Source organism: Mytilus edulis, chromosome 10 (assembly GCF_963676685.1).
Source record: "Mytilus edulis chromosome 10, xbMytEdul2.2, whole genome shotgun sequence".
Classification (NCBI taxonomy): domain Eukaryota; kingdom Metazoa; phylum Mollusca; class Bivalvia; order Mytilida; family Mytilidae; genus Mytilus; species Mytilus edulis.
In genome coordinates this window covers 9,116,186-9,137,541 of record NC_092353.1, presented here as the reverse complement: position 1 = coordinate 9,137,541, position 21,356 = coordinate 9,116,186, and the positions used below count along the sequence as shown (strand labels likewise).

At 32.8% G+C, this 21,356-nt stretch overlaps 1 protein-coding gene across 1 annotated transcript; it reads left to right on the top strand.

Annotated features, from left to right (window-relative positions):
• Positions 1-322: 322 nt before the first annotated feature.
• Positions 323-21,346, top strand: LOC139493326 (uncharacterized). The gene is made up of 8 exons (XM_071281643.1): positions 323-460; positions 8,220-8,319; positions 11,428-11,642; positions 14,194-16,112; positions 16,671-16,825; positions 17,294-17,523; positions 18,348-18,491; positions 19,199-21,346. Exons 4-8 carry the CDS (start codon positions 14,195-14,197, stop codon positions 19,536-19,538), a joined length of 2,787 nt encoding a protein of 928 aa, XP_071137744.1. The 5' UTR covers positions 323-460; positions 8,220-8,319; positions 11,428-11,642; position 14,194; the 3' UTR covers positions 19,539-21,346.
• Positions 21,347-21,356: the final 10 nt, after the last annotated feature.

Sequence of the window (21,356 nt, the reverse complement as noted above, 5' to 3'; positions counted from 1 at the left end):
TAGGTGCAATTTAGGTACTCGGTGCAATTTGGGTACCGTTACGTTAGGTGTCGAGAGATGTTGAAAAGGTCTAATGTAATATGCCAAGTTTGCAGTACGTCGAGAAGGCATGTGCCGAATTTGTAATGTGCCGGGATCGAGATGTCCTCGTACTCAATCGTAACTACTCGGCCATTCTCGCTTTGCAGTTATTTCTTCGTGCAACCGAGTAGTTCCGATTAATATTAATGTCGTATACGTACTTCGTGGAGGGGGTGTGTGCTTTTCGACAATTTTGATTGGACAACAAATGGAAACGACATTGACCTTGACCTGACCCATACAGACTTGTAAACCAGATTGATCAGCTGAAGTGGTTTCATTATTTTCCCGCATCCGAGTGTTAGTGCACTAAGGAAAGAAGAAAAAGAAACAAGGAAAACATATTATCAGTGATGTTATGTGTTTTTTTTAATGCCAAGTAAGTATTAGGTATATAAATGAAACTTGGTTTCCTTTTGTACAATTTACATGTATCAATGTATACAGTTACCAATGACTCGCATGAGTGAACACACCCTTGTTTCATGCACTATAATTTGCTCGAGAACAGCACACAGTTATTTCCGGTAGTCGCAATCAGATTGTCAACAGCCCAATGCCACCGATGCCGATGGGCAGCCCAATGCCACTGATGGGCAGCCCATTGCAACTGAGTGATGGACAGCCCAATGCCACCAATGGGTCTTCAACAAACCGAAAAAATACTGCACTGAAATCAGCTTCAGTTGGACCCTAAAGTTTAGGCTAAAAAAAACGTGTATCAGGCGTAGGTATGTATGTGAAAATAAAAGGGATCTCCTGTAGTTGGTGATCGCAATACTAGTATACGGTCTCACTAATTAGCGACAACAAGAATTTTAGCGACAACAAGAATTTTAGCGACAACAAGCGTCAACAAGCGACAAGAAGCGACAACAAGAATTATTTTAGCGACAACAAGCAACAAGAAACTATTTAGCGACAAGAAAACATTTTTTTTTAATTAAAATTAATTATTGCAATAAATATTAAAAGAATATGCAAAAGAAAATTTTAGCGACAAGAAAGTTAAAATTGATAGAAAAAAATGAAACATTATTTACATAATATTTTATCATCTATTATGAATAACAGCATGTATTACGTTTAATTATTGTATTATGATATTACTTTTCCTTGTGTTTTAGAACATATTAAATAATGTCGGCAATCATTTTGGTTAGATTTCTTCGAACTTGTACAATACCGAAATTTGAAACAGGAAGTTATAAATGTAATGAAATTTTAACGGTTATCGGTAACGGAAACGAACAAAATCCGTAAATCGTAAATTTTATAAAATGAAAAAAATCGAGGCGGGTCGATTTCAGAGGGGCAGGCGGGGATGAAAATCAATCAATTACTTTTAATTGGCCTAAATTGGATAATGACACTATGTTAAAGTTTCAGTTTTGGTTAAAAAAATTTTTATCTGAAAATGCCTGTTCATTTGATGTTGGTTTTTAGCATGTCCAGTGTTTGTCAGGCGCGTAGCTCCCTATACGCTAACACGCAGTTGCATGCACATCGATTCGGCAAAAAAAATGGCAAAATAAAAATTTATAGATTGAATGTTAAAGGAAACACCTATGTTGCCACTTTTTTAATTGATGAAATATCATTAAATAACGGCATTTGGTTTCAAAATAAAAGCGTTATTGGAGATTATGACAAAATCGGACAGTAACTTGTATCTTTTACAAGATTTGAATTTGTAATACTCAGTCTAAGACATGTAGTTTTTGGAGCACATTTTACAGTGTACGGTTCATCAGTTTGGAATGAGACGTACCAATCGGCATTAGAATTATCAGAACCCTTCGATATCGTTGAAAATATGCCGAAGCGATGTGGTCGACAGACTACCAGACCCAATCACCCTGCAAACACGCCAAAACAGTATTGGAAAGTCTCATTATTTTTATACGACTGCAAAATTTGAAAAAATTTTCGTCGTATATTGCTATCCCGTTGGCGTCGTCTGCGTCGGCGTCGTCGTCCGAATACTTTTAGTTTTCGCACTCTAACTTTAGTAAAAGTGAATAGAAATCTATGAAATTTTAACACAAGGTTTATGACCACATAAGGAAGGTTGGGATTGATTTTGGGAGTTTTGGTCCCAACATTTTAGGAATTAGGGGCCAAAAAGGGCCCAAGTAAGCATTTTCTTGGTTTTCGCACTATAACTTTAGTTGAAGTTAATAGAAATCTATGAAATTTTGACACAAGGTTTATGACCACAAAAGAAAGGTTGGGATTGATTTTGGGAGTTTTGGTTCCAACAGTTTAGGAATTAGGGGCCAAAAAAGGGCCCAAATAAGCATTATTCTCGGTTTTTGCACAATAACTTTAGTTTAAAGGGGCACTAGCTGTCAAATTCATTGTAACCGATTTGACTCAAATTCTCATATTTGGTTTATAACAATGTAAAACATTTATCCAAACTATCAAAAGTCTAAAATAAACAGTTTACAGAGCATGGGGTAGATAAGATATAGGTTCGTTTCGTGTGTATTTTAGTCCAGACGCCATCTAATTAACTATCGATATGACCTCAGATGACCATATAAGCGATGTAAACAAAAATAAAGATACAAATAGATTAAACCAACACGTGCAATTGCATTTTTATAGGTCTGTTTGATTTTATTTTATAGATTAAAAATAGATGTTTCTCATTGTTTTTAACCATATAAGAATGATTTTATGTGCATCGAATTAGTAATCAAATGATTTACCGTAGTTTCACTTTCATTGTTGACATTCTTTTTCTTTAAATAACCAGTACACGTACAATGCATGCGTTGTCAATCTCTAGCTAGGGGTTAACTTGAAGTTCACATGAATACTGGTTAGAATGAGGATGACGTTTTCACTTGCAAGTGAATCAGTCAAAAATTATGTTTAATCGCTTATTTCAACAAAATTAAAGGAAATTGATTGCTAAAAGCAAATTATTATTTCATTATTCCAATTTGATTAATGATTGTTCTAAAAAAAATCATACTTTATTTTTTTATATATATCGTAGCTAGTGCCCCTTTAAGTAAATAGAAATCAATGAAATTTAAACACAATGTTTATGACCACAAAAGGAAGGTTGGTTTTGATTTTGGGAGTTTTGGTCCCAACAGTTTAGGAATAAGGGGCCCAAAGGGTCCAAAATTAAACTTTGTTTGATTTCATCAAAAATTGAATAATTGGGGTTCTTTGATATGCCGAATCTAACTGTGTATGTAGATTCTTAATTTTTGGTCCCGTTTTCAAATTGGTCTACATTAAGGTCCAAAGGGTCCAAAATTAAACTTAGTTTGATTTTAACAAAAATTGAATCCTTGGGGTTCTTTGATATGCTGAATCTAAAAATATACTTAGATTTCTTATTATTGGCCCAGTTTTCAAGTTGGTCCAAATCGGGGTCCAAAATTAAACTTTGTTTGATTTCATCAAAAATTGAATAATTGGAGTTCTTTGATATGCCAAATCTAACTGTGTATGTAGATTCTTAATTTTTGGTCCCGTTTTAAAATTGGTCTACATTAAAGTCCAAAGGGTCCAAAATTAAACTAATTTTGATTTTAAAAAAAAATTGAATTCTTGGGCCTCTTTGATATGCTGAATCTAAACATGTACTTAGATTTTTGATTATGGGCCCAGTTTTCAAGTTGGTCCAAATCAGGATCCAAAATTATTATATTAAGTATTGTGCAATAGCAAGAAATTTTCAATTGCACAGTATTCAGCAATAGCAAGAAATCTTCAATAGCACAGTATTGTGCAATAGCAAGAAATCTTCAATTGCACAGTATTGTGCAATAGCAAATATTTTCAATTGCACAGTAGCAAGAAATATCTAATTGCACAATATTGTGCAATAGCAAGAAATTCCAATTGGATTTCAATTGGAGTTATCTTTCTTTGTCCAGAATAGTAGTTGAATCAACTTAAATCATTGTTTTATACAATATACAATGTATATTCACTATTACTACCAACTGATAGATTAAAACAATCTTTACCATTCAGTAATAACAAGCACTTTTTTTACATTTTAATATTTTATGATGTATTTAAATGAGTAGTTATTGTTGCAAACTTCATTAGAAATTTGAATTGAGATCAGTTTTGAAATAAGGGAAAGGGGGATGTGAAAAAAAAAATTGGGGGGTCAATTTTTTTCATTTCCGATTTCATAAATAAAAAGAAAATTTCTTCAAACATTTTTTTGAGAGGATTAATATTCAACAGCATAGTGAATTGTTCAAAGGCAAACATATTTTTTTAAGTTCATTAGACCACATTCATTCTGTGTCAGAAACCTATGCTGTGTCAACTATTTAATCACAATCCAAATTTAGAGCTGAATCCAGCTTAAATGTTGTGTCCATACTTGCCCCAACCGTTCAGGGTTCAACCTCTGCGGTCGTATAAAGCTGCGCCCTGCGGAGCATCTGGTTTGCGTATGTTGAAAACAAATGTACGATCAACAATGAACGACGACAGTTACTAGCATTACTGCATATTCATCGGCATTTCAGTGTGAAAATTGACAATTAAAGTAATAGAGAAGTTTGTTTCTGCCCAGACCCGAAGAGCAGATTTTGGACAATTTTGAGTAAATTCTGTATCACAAATATGTGTTGTTTGTGTATTACTCTATTTAGAAGATTTATTAATAGTTTTATAAATTTTTTATAAGTCCTATCTACATATAGCTCCTCTTTTAACCGTCCTATGACCGAAAACCGGAAAAGAAAACATTTTTCTGCATAAAAGGGTCCCAAAATTTTTTCGCCTCGCTCCGATCGGCGGTATAGTTGCTTGCACATCATTTCTTTCTAGCTACGCCCCTGTTTGTTGTTTTAAAATGGTTTTTTTTCTTCACAAGAAACTTGGTTTAGTGTAACTGCTTGTTTAAACTGTTTTTTGGCTGATAAAATACCTTCAGTCTGAAGGTACAGTCGGAAAACTGCAAACAAACATATTTTTAAGGTTGGCCTGATATACCAGTATTGTTGACTGTACTTTAAGGTGTACCAGTAAAATGAAAACTGAATTTTAAGCAAAATTAGAAATTGAAGATCAAAGGGAAATTAAGGAGGTAGACCTTGTATATGAAAAATCTTCTCTGTTATCATGAATGTTGGTATTAAGCTTCCTGTTAAAGGTATATATATATATATATAGTCGGATACAGTACAAGGCAATTTTGTGTTACAATAATTCAGTAGCATGAGTTCGAATCCTGGCAAAGGAAGAACAAAAAAGCCAAAGCAAATTTACAGATTTTAACATTGTTGGGCTGATTATTAGACGAATTATATATATATTATGTTCTTATAAATATAACTAGAACACACCCGCGAAATCGCGGGCATTCAGAGCGTAGTTTAAAGTATGTAAAGTGTTGTTGGAAGAATTTTGTGAAATATTGAATGACTGGAGAATTTCAGCAAAATGTTATGAACATTTAAGTAAGGATCCTGTACTTCAGTGGTTGTCGTTTGTTTATGCGTTACATATTTGTTTTTCGTTCATTTTTTGTACATAAATAAGGCCGCTAGTTTTCTCGTTTGAATTGTTTTACATTTTCATTTCGGTGCCTTTTAAAGCTGAGTATGCAATATGGTCTTTGCTCGTTGTTGAAGGCCGTACGATAACCTATAGTTTTGGTCTCTTGTGGAGAGTTGTCAACATGGCAATCATACCACATCTTTTTTTTGTAATCAATGAATTTTGTAAAAGATTTAATGACTGGAGAATTTCAGAAAAGGTTTCAACAGTGCACATGAATAATTTTAGCGCTTATCTGTATATTATGAACATTCACTATATAAATAAAGTGTATTTACTTTCAATTCTAAGTTTTCTAATCGATCCATGGTGGTCATTGATATAGTATACAGACCCTCTCTATTTAATAAACTCTGTGACCACCGTGGATAGTAAACTTGAAAATGATAGCAGATAGAATTCTGAAAATACACTTTATTCGTAGTATATGTATGTTCAAAGTATACAGAAAAACGCAAACCGGAAGTATAATCTGACTTAAAATTTTGTCCAATGACGGGACAATATCCGGATGCCCTTTTTCTCGATTTTCTCCCAAAATAACTCAATCTGAATAATCATATGAATGGATGACAAATGCGACTATGCACTGTACCTATAGGACACAGAGGCGTGTTGATTAATTTATTGTGGAAAGAAGAGAAGCGACACCCAAAATGAGGTCTTCTCGTTTAATAGTATAGATTATTTCTGTGACTGTATCTTGCATTAATTTGTAGGAATCTTTACAATAGATATTTCAGCTGATCTGTAACAATTCCATCTTCATGCCTTATATATCATGTACTGTATTACGACGCTAGATTTAAACTGACAAGGAAAGGTAAACCAGGCCATCGAAAGCTTTATAATTGTGAAGCCAAGGTGGTCGAGTGGTCTAGCACGTCAGATACTGTGCAGGGGATTTGGTGTCATGATATCTCTGTAGCATGAGTTTGAATCTCAGCAAGGGAAGAACAAAAAATTTGCGAAAGCAATATTACAGATATAACATTGTTGGGCTGATGTTTAGACTGATGAAGTTGTTTATATATTTATATATATATACAACATGCAGTGCTTTACATCTGGGTTATATTACTTATTATTACAGTCTCTGTTTTTATTTTTTTACCTTACTCATCTCTAAAATAAATCTGTTGAATATAACAATTTAAATTGCTTAATTTTTTTAGGGATGTTTAATTTAGTACCAAGCCACGTTCAACTAGTTTACTTTAGTCAAAATTTATTATTATATTTTAACGGCCTTTTGTTTTAAACATCGCAGACTCTAATGTAACTACACTACCGTTGCCAAATCTGAAATATTTAGACCGTTCAGTGCTGTTTATTTGGAATTCTTATTGACGCAATCTTTCTTGTAATATCATAATTGTCAACACCATTGAAGCTTTAGAATTGTGCTACATGTAGTTCATATCGCACATTATTATTTTTCTTTAGAGCATATATTTGAACTCTCTGATGTAATTAGTCATATAACCTATGTCATGTTTAACAAATTTTTAGAATTGTGCAAGCGTCTTACCTGATGTTCGGTTTGACTTTTTTATTGTATAAATTTCAAGATTGTAACAGCTTAATCTAAGTAGACTGATAATTGATTCATTCAACATCACAATCATATATACCGATGAAGGATATCTGTTATCCGAAATATTTATAAATAATTAAATTTATAGTTACCTTTTTCTGTATTTGGAGTTGTGTGTACACTTTTTTAGGCATTTATATAATTTATTTATTGTGTACATGTATCATTACTCGTAACGATCCAGCGCCCTCGTGGGGAAAATCGTTGACTACTATTCAGACGTTTTATATATATATATATCATTGTTTAGGAGCCAGCTGCACCCCACGTCCAGGTTTACAGGATTTTTTTATTTCGTTGAAGACATATTGGTGACTTCTGGCTGTTTTCTACATTTTAGTTGGGTTGTCAATGGTTGATGTCTCTAGAACACATTTCCAGTTTTCATTCTCTATTCTATTCAATGCTTTATAAATGCTATTATAATATGTTTTATTGCTTAAGTTACATTCAAGCTTTTACAACATTTTTTTATGTTATAGCCTTGCAAGAAGAAAGACAATTTTACTATAACTTATCTGATTATATAAATAGCCTTACTTCTTTCATTCAATAAAAGCAAATGATACAACTCACTTGAGTGACACTGCTTGAGCAAGGTGCTCATGTTTTTATGCCCCACCTACGATAGTAGAGGGACATTATGTTTTTTGGTCTGTGCGTCTGTTTCGTTTGTTCGTTCGTCCGTCCGTCCGTCCGTCTGTCCCACTTCAGGTTAAAGTTTTTGGTCAAAGTAGTTTTTGATGAAGTTCAAGTCCAATCAACTTGAAACTTAGTACACATGTTCCATATGATATTTTTATAATTTAAATGCCAAATAAGAGTTTTTACCCCAATTTCACGGTCCACTGAACATAGAAAATGATAGTGTGAGTGGGGCATCTGTGTACTGGGGACACATTCTTGTTTCAAATTAAATTATAAAATGATGATTTAAACACCTGTTTATTTGATAGAATAGCTAAATCATACCATTATTTTTATTTAGATTAGCTATTGGGACAAAATTGTACTAGAAATATTTGAGTACTGGTCTACTGTTTATATATATTGGAAGATCTTAAAGGATGGAACATTTATTTTTAAAGGTAAGCTTAACTGTCATCACTTCCATAGGTCAAGGCTGGTTTTAGTAGAGAGTTTCTTTTGTTTAATTAAAAGTATATCGAACAAAATCTAAAGCAAACAGAATAATTACTTTCTTCACATTTTTATATATAATACATCTTGGACTAATACATGCATTTACATTGGTGCCAGGATACATGCACAAAAAATGTATATGAATGTAAGGCTTACAGTGAAAATAAATTAAAAGAGTAATTTTGCTCCATTAGCATGATAAGAATGAGGCTTAAACCCTTAGCAGGAGGTGGATGCTTGCACATCAAGAGTTTCGGTCTGTTCTAGAATCTGATGTTTTAATATAGGGTATATTTGCCTACATAACATGTTTGCCCACATCTTTTATATGTAACCTACATGTGTAAGATTAAGGCAGCAACCATTTGATTTTCTGGGGGGGGGGCTATGGTTTTTTTTTCTGGACAAATTATTTTTTTCGCCTGCGGCAAAAAACAATCTATTTTTTTCACGACAAGTCGAAAACAATTTTTTTCTTTCAATTTTAGCATTACATATAGTGGCAGCTGAGGGTGAAACAAACAATTTTTTTTTCTCAGAATCAAAAACAAATTATTTTTTTCTCCAAAAACTGGAAACAAACTTTTTTTTCAAAAAAAAACCATAGCCCCCCCCCCCAGAAAATCAAATGGTTAATGCCTAATCTTTATTATAATCATATCATTAGACAGTATTTGGTTTTAAACATTCAGGTGTTTGAGTAAATAAATGGTAAATTTATGAGGGAAATAAAATCATTTGACAAACAAGATTTTATTTTGCTGTTGTGTTTCTCTGTTTTAGGTAGTGATATTAAATGATGCCAATGATACATGTATACATTGTACTAAACTTGTAGTGTGATACTAGGAAGCCTGGTCACATATGAAATTTTTCCTGATGTATTCTGAACAAGTTCCCTTTAGCATGTTTAGTGTTAACAGACACAAAGTTGTTAAAAAAGTAAAATCACAAAAATACTGAACTCTGAGGAAATTTCAAAAGGAAATTAAAGTCCCTAATCAAAAGCTCAAACACATCAAACGAATGAATAACAACTGTCATATTCCAGAATTGGTACAGGCATTTTCTTATGTAGAAAATGATGGATTATCTGGGGACGGAGTCCCCAATAACAGTAGAAAATTCAATAAAAAAAAAAATACGGGAAAATTTCCCGAATTTTTCATTGTACTAATGAACTCAAAATCGTTCAAATTTTTTTTGTCGTGTTTTGAAATCCCGGACCTGCGCAGAAATGTACAATGTACTTCCTTTTTCCGGTCTCGTTTGTATGAAACTTTGAGTAAAATATATATTTATCAGTCTAGTATAAAATAGGAAGGAACGCGCAATACCAATTTCATTTTTAATAATTCCTTGATATGAAAAAACGTTACCTGATGATAGCGTTTCTTTGTTTACATTGCATATGACGTCATAATTTAAATAACGTCACAACTAAATCCCTAACAATAGAACCAAAATCGGAAACGTTACAGTATTTCCGTTTCTTTTTTTTTAAACAAATATTTAAGTTACAAAAAAATAATTCATACAGACTTCGTCCCCATTTACAGGAAATGCCTGCCTCATATTACATGTTAAACCTGTTTTTTTTATAGCTAGCTAAACCTCTCATTTACATGATAGTCATATCAAATTCAATGCTGTTTTATGAAATACTCACAGTACAATTGTTTCGTAACAGTTATGAAAATATACAGTATCTTCAATTTCAGGCTCTACAACATAAATGTACATTGAATTCACTTAAATCATATATATGGCTTCCCGTACGAAATTATAAGGCGTATTACGCCTGGAAATAAGGCGTAAACTAGGCGTAAGTGGTAGTTACGTGTCTAGATCCAAGCGTAAGGGAGCAGGAAATGTAAATTTGTAGTCCTTACGGGCGTAGAAAAAAGCAGTTAACCTGGCGTAAATTGAAATAAGCAAGGCGTAAGTTTTCTTACGGGCGTAAATTGAAATAGGCAAGACGTAAATTTTCTTACGGGCGTAAAACTGTTGGTATGGCGTAAATAGAAATACCCATAATGCTTTGTTTAAAGGATCATGGGATTTTTTTTTCAAAATTTGGCTCTTTGGTTTTAGTTTGTAAAGGTTGGACACATGGCAGCTTCATATATTCAGGGATAATTTGCTTGTTTTGTGCTTTTTGGAAGAATCTGAAATTGGAAATACTGAATCTAATAAATAAATGAAAATTGTGAAATAAAAGGAAAGTAGTATATATACATGGTAAATAATAATAATGTGAGTATAACTAAGTTATTTAAAAGTATTATGTTCTATCAGAATTTTTGAAATCCCAAAACCTTTATCCTTGGATAATAAACATTAAAATCTTTTACTTTAAGTTAAATTGCAGTATTATCATTTATAAATTAGTTCAAAAGACAATAATTTTCAAAAACAACTTAGTTAAAATGCTATTTCAAGAAAAAATAGTTGTTATAATTCTGATTTAAACTTAAACTTATTTGAGCCATTGTCTGCATAAAATGTATTTATTTCTATATTAGCTTCTTCAATGGTTAATATTTCAAGTTTTTTGTCAAACAATAAGAAATAAAAGCAACAGTACAGAAGTTTGTATCAATACACAAAAGTACACAGCTTAGGGTTAATACACTGAACTAAAATAAGTGTAGTATTATGTAAGGATATTACGCCTGGTTTATTTATTGACCAGGCGTACTCATTTGCATATTACGCCTATTTTTTTGTGAACCAGACGTACTCATTTAAATATTACGCCTAATTTTACGCCTGGTTTACGCCTTAGTTACGCCTAATTTACGCCTGGTTTACGCCTGGTTGACGCCTGGACATGCATTCAGTAAACACTGCAATGCCGCCAGGATAAAGTATGATTTTTACGCCTGGTTTCCGTGTCATATACGGGCGTCACAGTTCGTACAGGTAATCTTACTATTTCTGCTACTTTAAAAGCGGTAACTGTCCTCTGTGTGAGTCTGATTCAGCACACACTTGATTAAAAATGTGGACTGATATTAACCATGTTAACTAATATTACATTTTTGTTGCAGGCATTTGAAGACAGATAGAAACAACCTTGTTCGGAAGTAATTTCACAGTCTGTCTACTGGTTAGGATTGAACCAAGGAGTATTTATTGTGACAACATAATTTCAACATGAAACACTGGTGCTATCTGAATGCTATTATTTGTTTATTTATGCTGAGAAAGTCTCTGGATGACATGATATAACCTGATATGTTGTCAGAGTACATAAAATTTAAAGGTAAATAATTTTCTAATACATGTACATTGGTGTCAGGGGTCGAATTTAAGCTATTTTGTGTACTGGCCAGCCGGACCAGTGGACTTGAAAACTCAACTGGTCTGGCTCCAAATCTACTGGTCAACAAAGGGATAGTCTTGATTCTGATTTTGATAAAGGCTTTGATAATCTCAATGATTTTCTTTATCAAAATCAGGATCAAGGACAGAAAAAATATCAACATTGTCTTCCACGTCATCGCAATCCTCACGACGACCATAAGGTGACTGACTGGGTCGTCTGGAGCGCTGTCCAGAAATATTCCACATTTCAATGGCCGGTACCGGATCAAATGATGCTATATCTTCAGTATGAAACATAATGAATAAAAGATCTGATAAAACAGTTGGAAGCAATTTTGATTGCCAATCATTTTTTACAAGTTTCATCTCAGAAAACCCCCTTTCTGCATCAGCAGAATGAACAGGAAGGGAAATAATTAAATCCATAAGTCCTCGAATGTTCAAAAAGTTTTTTGTCCGGCAGTTTAAATCCTTCCAAAAATTTCCACATTTTATATTGTTGTGAAGGACGCTCACCCGAGATATTAATTAGCTTGATCAAATGTAATATCCCCCCCCACTCCCACCCCAGTACTGTGTAATTGATTTCACAGGTAAATTGTTTTGTAAACAAACAGAGATTGTGATGCCATCAGTGATTTTTATCGACAAATTTCTACTGGTCTGCCGGACCACCAGCTGACAAAATTTACTGGTCCAATGCACATTCTACTAGTCCTGGACCACTGGACCAGCGCTAACTTCGACCCCTGATTGGTGTATTAATAACTAAAATGTATATTTATTATATAATTCAATATTGTAAAATAAATATCTCTGTAAATTCTTTTGAAAGGAATCAGTCACAAAGATCCAACATTTTTGTCCAAAGTTCAGTATATATCTGGGTAGTTATTGACCTTGAAAAACTTTTTCTTAGCTAATTTACCATGATTGCATGTATAATTTAATAGTTCTTGACTAGGTCATTTTAAGTGGAACTATTTGTGTAGGTCAATGATATAATTGGTATGGGGATTTATTTGGATTGATTGGCTCGTCTCATTCCTATGGAGATTATTTAGCTCATTCCCCTCAGTCATTTTACATGTTTTAGTTTTTACTATTTTGCATAATTTACATGTCAATTTTAAACTGTTGCAATGGAATATTTTTAGAAAAATGATATAAAAATTTATGAATTAATTTTACTAAACAGTCAATACAAATTCATTGATGCTATGAATCTATTGTGCATATTTTTGACAGTTTGAAAAAAGGGCCCCAGCAAAACATGCAAAATGACTGTAATCGTGTTAAAAATTTCAAGATCCTGGTAATTGGTTTGAAACGTTTGTGTTGCAGGGTTCAACTGACCTAGATCTCATTTACATGAATCATTGATAATGTTAAGTTCATGTGAGAGTCATGTGATACTTGTAGTAAACCTTCATACTACCATGACTGCAGTCTTCAGGTTCAATGATGAGTAAAGTTAATCAGAGGAGACATTTCTGCACATGGACTCATGTTTATTGTTACCATGGTATCTTACTTCTTTTTTGCTCACCTGGCCCAAAGGGCCAAGTGAGCTTTTCTCATCACTTGTCGTCCGGCGTCGTCGTCCGTCATCCGTCGTCATTAACTTTTACAAAAATCTTCTCCTCTGAAACTGCTGGGCCAAATTTAACCAAACTTGGTCACAATCATCATCGGGGTATCTAGTTTGAAAAATGTGTTCGGTGACCCAGTTAACCAGCCAAGATGGCCACCATGGCTAAAAATAGAACATAGGGGTAAAATGCAGTTTTTGGCTTATAACTCAAAAACCAAAGCATTTAGAGCAAATCTGACATGGGCTAAAATTGTTTATCAGGTCAAAATTTATCTGCCCTGAAATTTTCAGATGAATGGAAAAACCCGTTGTTGGGTTGCTGCCCCTGAATTTGTAATTTTAAGGAAATTTTGCTCTTTATGGTTATTATCTTGAATATTATAGATAGAGATAAACTGTAAACAGCAATAATGTTCAGCAAAGTAAGATTTACAAATAAGTCAACATGACCGAAATGGTCAGTTGACTCCTTTAGGAGTTATTGCCCTTTATAGTCAATTTTTAACAATTTTTCAACTGAAACTTAACTGGGCCAAGTTCATTATAGATACAGATAATTGTAAGCAGCAAGAATGTTCAGTAAAGTAAGATGTAAAAACACATCACCATCACCAAAACACAATTTTGTCATGAATCCATCTGCGTCCTTTGTTTAATATTCACATAGACCAAGGTGAGCGACACAGGCTCTTTAGAGCCTCTAGTTTATAGGCTGTATTAACATGATTAAGAATACTTAGCAAGATGAAACTTTATTTGACATGAATTATTACTGTGTTTGTTAAAAGATATCAAAATATGTTCCATGATTGAAAGGACCATAAAGAATATTATTTTCTTTTGGAATTTTTTTTAATGAAATAATATAAATAATAAACAATATTTTGATTTGTAGAATGGCTGAAAAGAATGACCTTATCACTAATAGAAAAGAGTTACTTGACAATGATGGAGAGAAACCTGAAATAAATAAAGGACAAACCCAGGAAAGATATGAATCAGGTCCAGCAGAAAACCAAAGTCAAGAGCAATCTAAAAACGACATCCAAAATCCAATATTAGAAACCAGAAACCATGAACCTGATGAAAGAGAGGATGAAACCAATGCCAATGAAAATTGTTCTGATTTTTCAGAAGTTTGTGAAGAAAGAAATGAAGTAAATTCTTCAGAGTTACCTGTCATGCCTGTGGATTTTTTACCTGTTGTTAATGGAAAAGAAGAATGTTACGATAATGCTCTTTCAATGTCTATTGATATACATAAAATGAAAAACACAAAAAAATTCTTCTGTAGTGATGTGAACTCATATCATAAAACAAAACTGGTAGCAAATTCAAAGTCTGAAATTGACCTGGACTTTTTAAAACAAATATTAAAAAGTTTGTATAAAAGTGATGCAATAAGAAATTTCTCTTACGAAAAGTCCATAATGCAGCAGCTTAAAACATTTTCCTTTTTTAAAAGTTTCCTATGCATACCTGTTTATAATGTCTCAGAGTTGTCCGGTTCAGACTCAGAATCTGAAAATGAGAATGACTCATTAAGTGGACTTCAAGGTAATAACCAAGATGAAAATCAACAGTCTGGGGAGCCAGAAAATGGAGCAGTTAATAGGTACTTTGATCAACTTGACAGTGCAATAAACAGCTACGAAGTAAGGCAGCTGACAGCAGCTATTGAACAAGCAGATAGTAATGTCCACCCATCTGACGCTATTGGACAAGCAGCAAGTAATGTCCACCCATCTGACGCTATTGTACAAGCAGCGAGTAATGTCCATCCATCTGACACTATTGGACAAGCAGCAAGTAATGTCCACCCATCTGAAGCTATCGGACAAGCAGCAAGTAATGTCCACCCATCTGCAGCTATCAGACAAGCAGCAAGTAATGTCCACCCATCTGCAGCTATCAGACAAGCAGCAAGTAATGTCCACCCATCTGCAGCTATCAGACAAGCAGCAAATAATGTCCACCCATCTGCAGCTATCAGACAAGCAGCAAGTAATGTCCAACCATCTGCAGCTATCAGACAAGCAGCAAATAATGTCCACCCATCTGCAGCTATCAGACAAGCAGCAAGTAATGTCCACCCATCTGCAGCTATCAGACAAGCAGCAAGTAATGTCAACCCATCTGCAGCTATCAGACAAGCAGCAAGTAATGTCCAACCATCTGCAGCTATCAGACAAGCAGCAATTAATGTCCACCCATCTGCAGCTATCAGACAAGCAGCAAATAATGTCCACCCATCTGCAGCTATCAGACAAGCAGCAAGTAATGTCCACCCATCTGCAGCTATCAGACAAGCAGCAAATAATGTCCACCCATCTGCAGCTATCAGACAAGCAGCAATTGATGTCCACCCATCTGCAGCTGAAAATGATCTACCTAATAGTGCTGATATAATTAGAAATATAGTTATAGACTTGAGTCAGGTTCCAGAGTCATCTCAGAGAATTTTGCAAGAAAACATTATAGACTTGAGGCAAGATCCAGTTCCAACACAGAGAATTGTTCAAGCCATGGAGGATATTCGAAACGTTATTTCTTCACCTACTGATGACAACATTAATGTTCAGATTATGCCAGACAATGTTTCAATCAATTCTGAGATATCATCCATGAGTCAACACTTATTGGAGGAGGATGCATTCTGCCCAGGCAATACTACCACTCCAACAGTTGAACCAGTTCATTGTCAGCCTTCAGATGGTGGTCCATCAGAAATGTGTATTGGATCAGTTCCACGATTAAGTGCTCATAACAGACCAATCAGTAGAGCATTGTCTCAGAATCATTATACTTTTGAAGGTAAAATATTATGTCCATGTCACATTCACCAGTATTTCATTTGTTTTGTTGCTTTAAATTTGATATATTGACCATTAAATGATTAAACAGACTTTGAAAACTTTCAAAAATTCAAATATACCACAATCAGTCCATAAACAGTTTCATATATGTTATGATGATTGAGAATTATGAAGAAAAAGAGATACAAATGTTTGACACAATGAGGTGAGGGTTAACAAATTCATTAAAATCTATGTTTATTTACTGTTGATTTCTGTATTCATGCAAAAACCTTATGCAAGAATGTATTTTAATATTACACTACAAGTTATTTTGAAAATAACAAACTCTTTAAGAAGAAAAGTGACATCAAAATTGAATAGAAAAGGTATAATTGCCATTGATGTCACTTTACAGCCGTCAATTATGAACAAAACATGTGATATATTATTAGCTATTAAAGACTTTCTAAATACTTACTAGTGGTCCATTGTTAATCGACTAACATGAGACCAAATATTTTTTTCCTGTAGTCATAATAATTTCAATGATGATATTTTATAATATATATTTCAGGACTACCAGTATTGTTACAGATCCTATCTGTAAACTCATTGTTCTACAACACCTGTACGATAGATACACCTTTAATGATTATTTTCTACCAAATGCTGACAAACAGAAACCTTACTCAGCTATTCTTAAACAGTATATTTGGAATTTTTAGAACTGTAAGTATCCAAATATTTGCCTTATTACCATGATAACCCCTGCTTGCTAGGCCTAAATTTGAGTCTGGATGCCTGTTTTCATAGCAGTTTGTACAGTAAACAAACACTTTCAAAACAAAAAAGGACTTTCTACAGGTGACAATTCTTGGAATTGTATTAGATATTTACCCACAAAAGTGTTTTAAGCAATTGACTGTAACTGTAGCATGTGTAGTCTGCCACAACAACAACATCTACAGAAATATGAATAATAAGAGACGTTCTAACCAAGATACATATGTATCCCTATTAACATGATTAATACTATTAAAAATGTTCAGAGATCTGAAATATAGCACATGTAGCAGGTGGTAAATGGTGATGGGGGTTTCTGTTTGATCATTCGTTCATGCTTCCCTTATTTTTGAACAAAAAATATACTTTTTATAGTTTTATGAATTGAATAGGGACATGGCTTGTACTTTGTAGGAACTGCCATATATGCTGTCACTGTTTGTGAGGAGAGACTATGATGATGTAAGGCGAGTATGGGGAGAGATCATAGGCCATTCTGAAAGAAGAAATTTCTATGGGTCTGATGCAAGCTTGATGCATCCTTTCAGAGACCTGCTTCTTTGCCAATACAGATTTTACTGTAGTAATCTGGACTGTCCAATCAATGAGAGAAGATTTGATATGCCTGGAATGAATTTACCATGGTATTTATGAGGCATTATTTCAATTTTTTTGACTGACAGAATCACAATTGTTGTCTTGTTATCTCTTACCCCCAAAATTAGGATATTTGGAATCATAAATTTGGAATTCCAAAGGAAAGAAGTATCAGTTGAATACCGAAGAAACAACATTTGAACAGCCACATGATTACAGGCCACCATATTGGTGTGATACCACCTAAATCAGACATCACATCTGCATTCATACAAAAAAAAGGTTGAAAAAAATTTCCCTAGATTCTGGCGTTTTCATTAAAATTTGGGCAATTAGTTATCAAAGGTACCAGGATTATGATTTAGTACGCCAGACACGTGTTTTTTCTACATAAGACTCTTCAGTGACGCTCATATCAAAATATTTATAAAGCCAAACAAATAGAAAGTTGAAGAGCATTGAGGATTCAAAAAGTTGTGCCAAATACAGCTAAGGTAATCTATGCCTGAGATAAGAAGTTTTTTCGAAAAATTCAAAAAAATGACCAAATCACTTATCCCAATTGTTTAATGGCTGTTTTGAATGATTAACACGAATTGTAAAAAAGAAAAACTTAATTGAAATAAGATCAGAAATTTGATAATGATAGAATAAGATTGACCAAAATTTGTCAAAAATGTTGTTAGAATATTGAAAATTATAAATGTATGATTAGGCCTGGCAGAATTACTTGATGTAACCTAAATTTACATCAGACTTGGAGATGTACAGTATGTTATTTCCTGAGATTGGTCAATACAGAAAAAAAACCTTATTTTTATGAAAAAATACATGATGATGGTTAGGAAAATATTCTTTTGTTTCTTTGCAGTCTTGCAGCAGGAGCATATTTAGACACAACAACTTTTCAGCAGTTAATAGATGACTTTACCTCACAACTAGAATATCCATGCAATGAACGTCTAGTTCAGACTATTTCTGAATCAAGAGAGGAGAATGCACGATACACCTATGTGTAAGTACCTTTAGAATGTGAGATTATTTATTGATAAATTTAAATCTATTGTAACATCCTAGCATGCACATTTCTATATGTTTATGGTCAGTATTATTTGAAATCAACTCCATTATATAGCAGTGTTGATTGACAACAGTTAATGCATCATCACCTATTTGCATAATGAAAATCAACACTGATATCAATACTCATTTTTTTCAATGGTTTACACAAACATAAGATTCTGATAAACAATGTATTACACATCTAGCTGAATACATAAAAAAATGACCTGTATAATTTACCTATATGTATAGATTATATATTTTGACATATATACTGAATATATATGGATACTGCTGTATGCTGTGGTTGCTTGAAAACTTGAGAAAATAAAAGTATAAAAAGAAAACAACATCCTGGATTACTGCAAGGAAAGGCTTTATAATCTGGTCTACATATTTCTCCACTTACGGTGGTGTCTTTGGTGCAATTTAATGATAGGTAACAATTGCTGAAAAACATACTTAGCCATTTATATTGGGTTACAAAAAGATTAACAAGATGTTACATCACAATTATTGGTTTGGCAACATTTTTGAATAAAAATGAAAGTAAAAGTTAATAATGAATTGTCAGTATCTTTTCCAAAATCGACAACATCATCCTGAAAATTTTGTATTACTTCAACTGGCTTCACACTGCATTTTCTTATTTTGTTATAGGCCTTGCAGCGGACATCTTTTAGTAACCAGAGCAGTTAGAGATATTCCAGAGCAGCCACCAATGATAATGATTAATATGGGATGGTTAGGAATACGAGGAAGAAATATTAGAAATTTGAATGGAAGAGTTCAAATTGGTGCATATCGTTATTGTATTGGTGGCCTCACATTTGCTGCCAATAATCACTTTACGGGTAGAATTGTTATACCTCAGGAAGACATGTTTAGCACTCTGCTTTTTTGCAATGGTCAGGGAATTCAGGTTTTAGATGATAATGAGGAACATCCTGATTATTTGGATTCTCTCTTGTCACTCATTTTTCTCTTTAGGATTATATAAATAATTACATATCAAAACATCTCAACAGTATATTCTAGTCAGTCAATGCTCCAGTTTCATACTGCTTTCTTTTGTTGAAATACTAGGATTAATTTAGATACATAACATGACATTCAAACAAAACAAAATAATATAATTAAACAAAAATTCTTTCTCTTATTTGATTGTAATATTGAAATATTGAAGTCTAAACAGATTTTAGCTAGCAAGGTCTTCCCTCAAATTGCATATTTGTCCTGCTACAGAATTATTTTAACCTTGTAGGAAAAATTTTAAAATTGATCTAATTTATAGAGCAGGAAAAAATTATATATAGATATTATTTTTATACTAACAAATATAAAATAAATATTTATTTTGAGCAGATAAATTATGAAAGTAAAAATTATATATAAGTAATTAATTCTTCATTGTATAATTTTGAAAGATTTCAACCTGTTTGTATATACCACTAAATTTTGTATATGAATATATCATTTTTGTCCAGCATGCAATGAAAGTTATGGACGCAAGACATGGAGTTCCTTCATTTCTGTCGACTTAAGGTTCGTTCTGAAGTTAAAATATGTTTTATCAATGGTTATTATGTATCCATAACTTTGTCAAATCTTTTGGGCCTTTTTTTCAAAATTTTCAAAATGTATTTCTTTATTTAAGGAATGACTGTAATAAATTTTCTGTCTATGAAGAAATAACATAAAAAATGTGGTGCACACTGAATAATGCGCGTAGATGGACTTTTTTTCTGCTGCTACATTTATATAGTTAGAATTTTTAAACTTCATAACTTTATCAAATCTGAAATGCATGAAAATTTATGAAATTTAGACAGCATCAATTTCATGATCAAGAAATATAATTAAAAGAACAAATATTTCTTTTTTATATTTTTCATTATTTTACTTATTAATTGACTCATGTTGGCAGTCAACATTGTACTTTTACACTATCTGACAGCGGCAAACTCTTGAGAATAATATTCTATACAATGTGTTAAACAAGTACATGAAATACTATTTTTGTTAGTTATAAAGTTGAAAGGTAATATTTGTAGCTCTGAAATTCAGACAATCAAAGTGTTTAGACAATCACTAGCCATGTCGTGCAGTCATTACTGGCCAGTGTGTACAAAGAGAGGGTACTAGATTCATTTAGTAAGGCTTAACCCTGCCAGGTAATTGATACAGTTCATATTGTTTTGAGTATTTTTATTTTACAAGCCCTAGTTTTGTGTATAATTTGCTGCCAGATAATTTTATAAATACCCTCATTTATAAGTTAACTTCTAGTCTATGCAAATTTTACAGTTACCTTTATAACTCAGGATGATAAAATCAAAATCATCAGGGTAAGGTTAAGTATTACTTAAGCTTTATAAATACTGCATCAAAAGTTAGTAAACATTCATTGACAAGTTACTAGTTAAAAATAAGGGTACCAATATTATGTTTGAAAATATAATTCTTTTTTTCTGGCTTTAACTCAATGGTGAATGAACTTCTACTAAATGTTGAAAAGTATCAGTAGTGCCAAAGATAATGTAATAACTTGCCATAACATTGTTTTATTATGACAGCTTAAGCAATATTTTTTTTTAACCTTTTTTAATAACTTTCAACTGAATCATGTTTATAATTTGGTTGTATATATGTAAAATCCTGTGATAAATCATTCATTTGCAAAATATTTTGTATGCACCTTGAAACTGTTAAAAAAGAAAAACTAAAGTTTTTCTTGCATGTCAATACCAAAACTGCTTCCTCATGTCAAAGCTCTTTGAGAATATTGACATGTATTGGAATTAATGTTTTTAATATT

Bases quoted from the DNA above. Each gene is read 5' to 3' on its own strand.
- LOC139493326 (XM_071281643.1), top strand. From the start codon at position 14,195: ATGGCTGAAAAGAATGACCTTATCACTAATAGAAAAGAGTTACTTGAC. The intron at 16,826-17,293 runs GTAAGTATCCAA...TGTACTTTGTAG, and splicing joins TATTTGGAATTTTTAGAACT to GAACTGCCATATATGCTGTC. The intron at 18,492-19,198 runs GTAAGTACCTTT...ATTTTGTTATAG, and splicing joins AATGCACGATACACCTATGT to GCCTTGCAGCGGACATCTTT.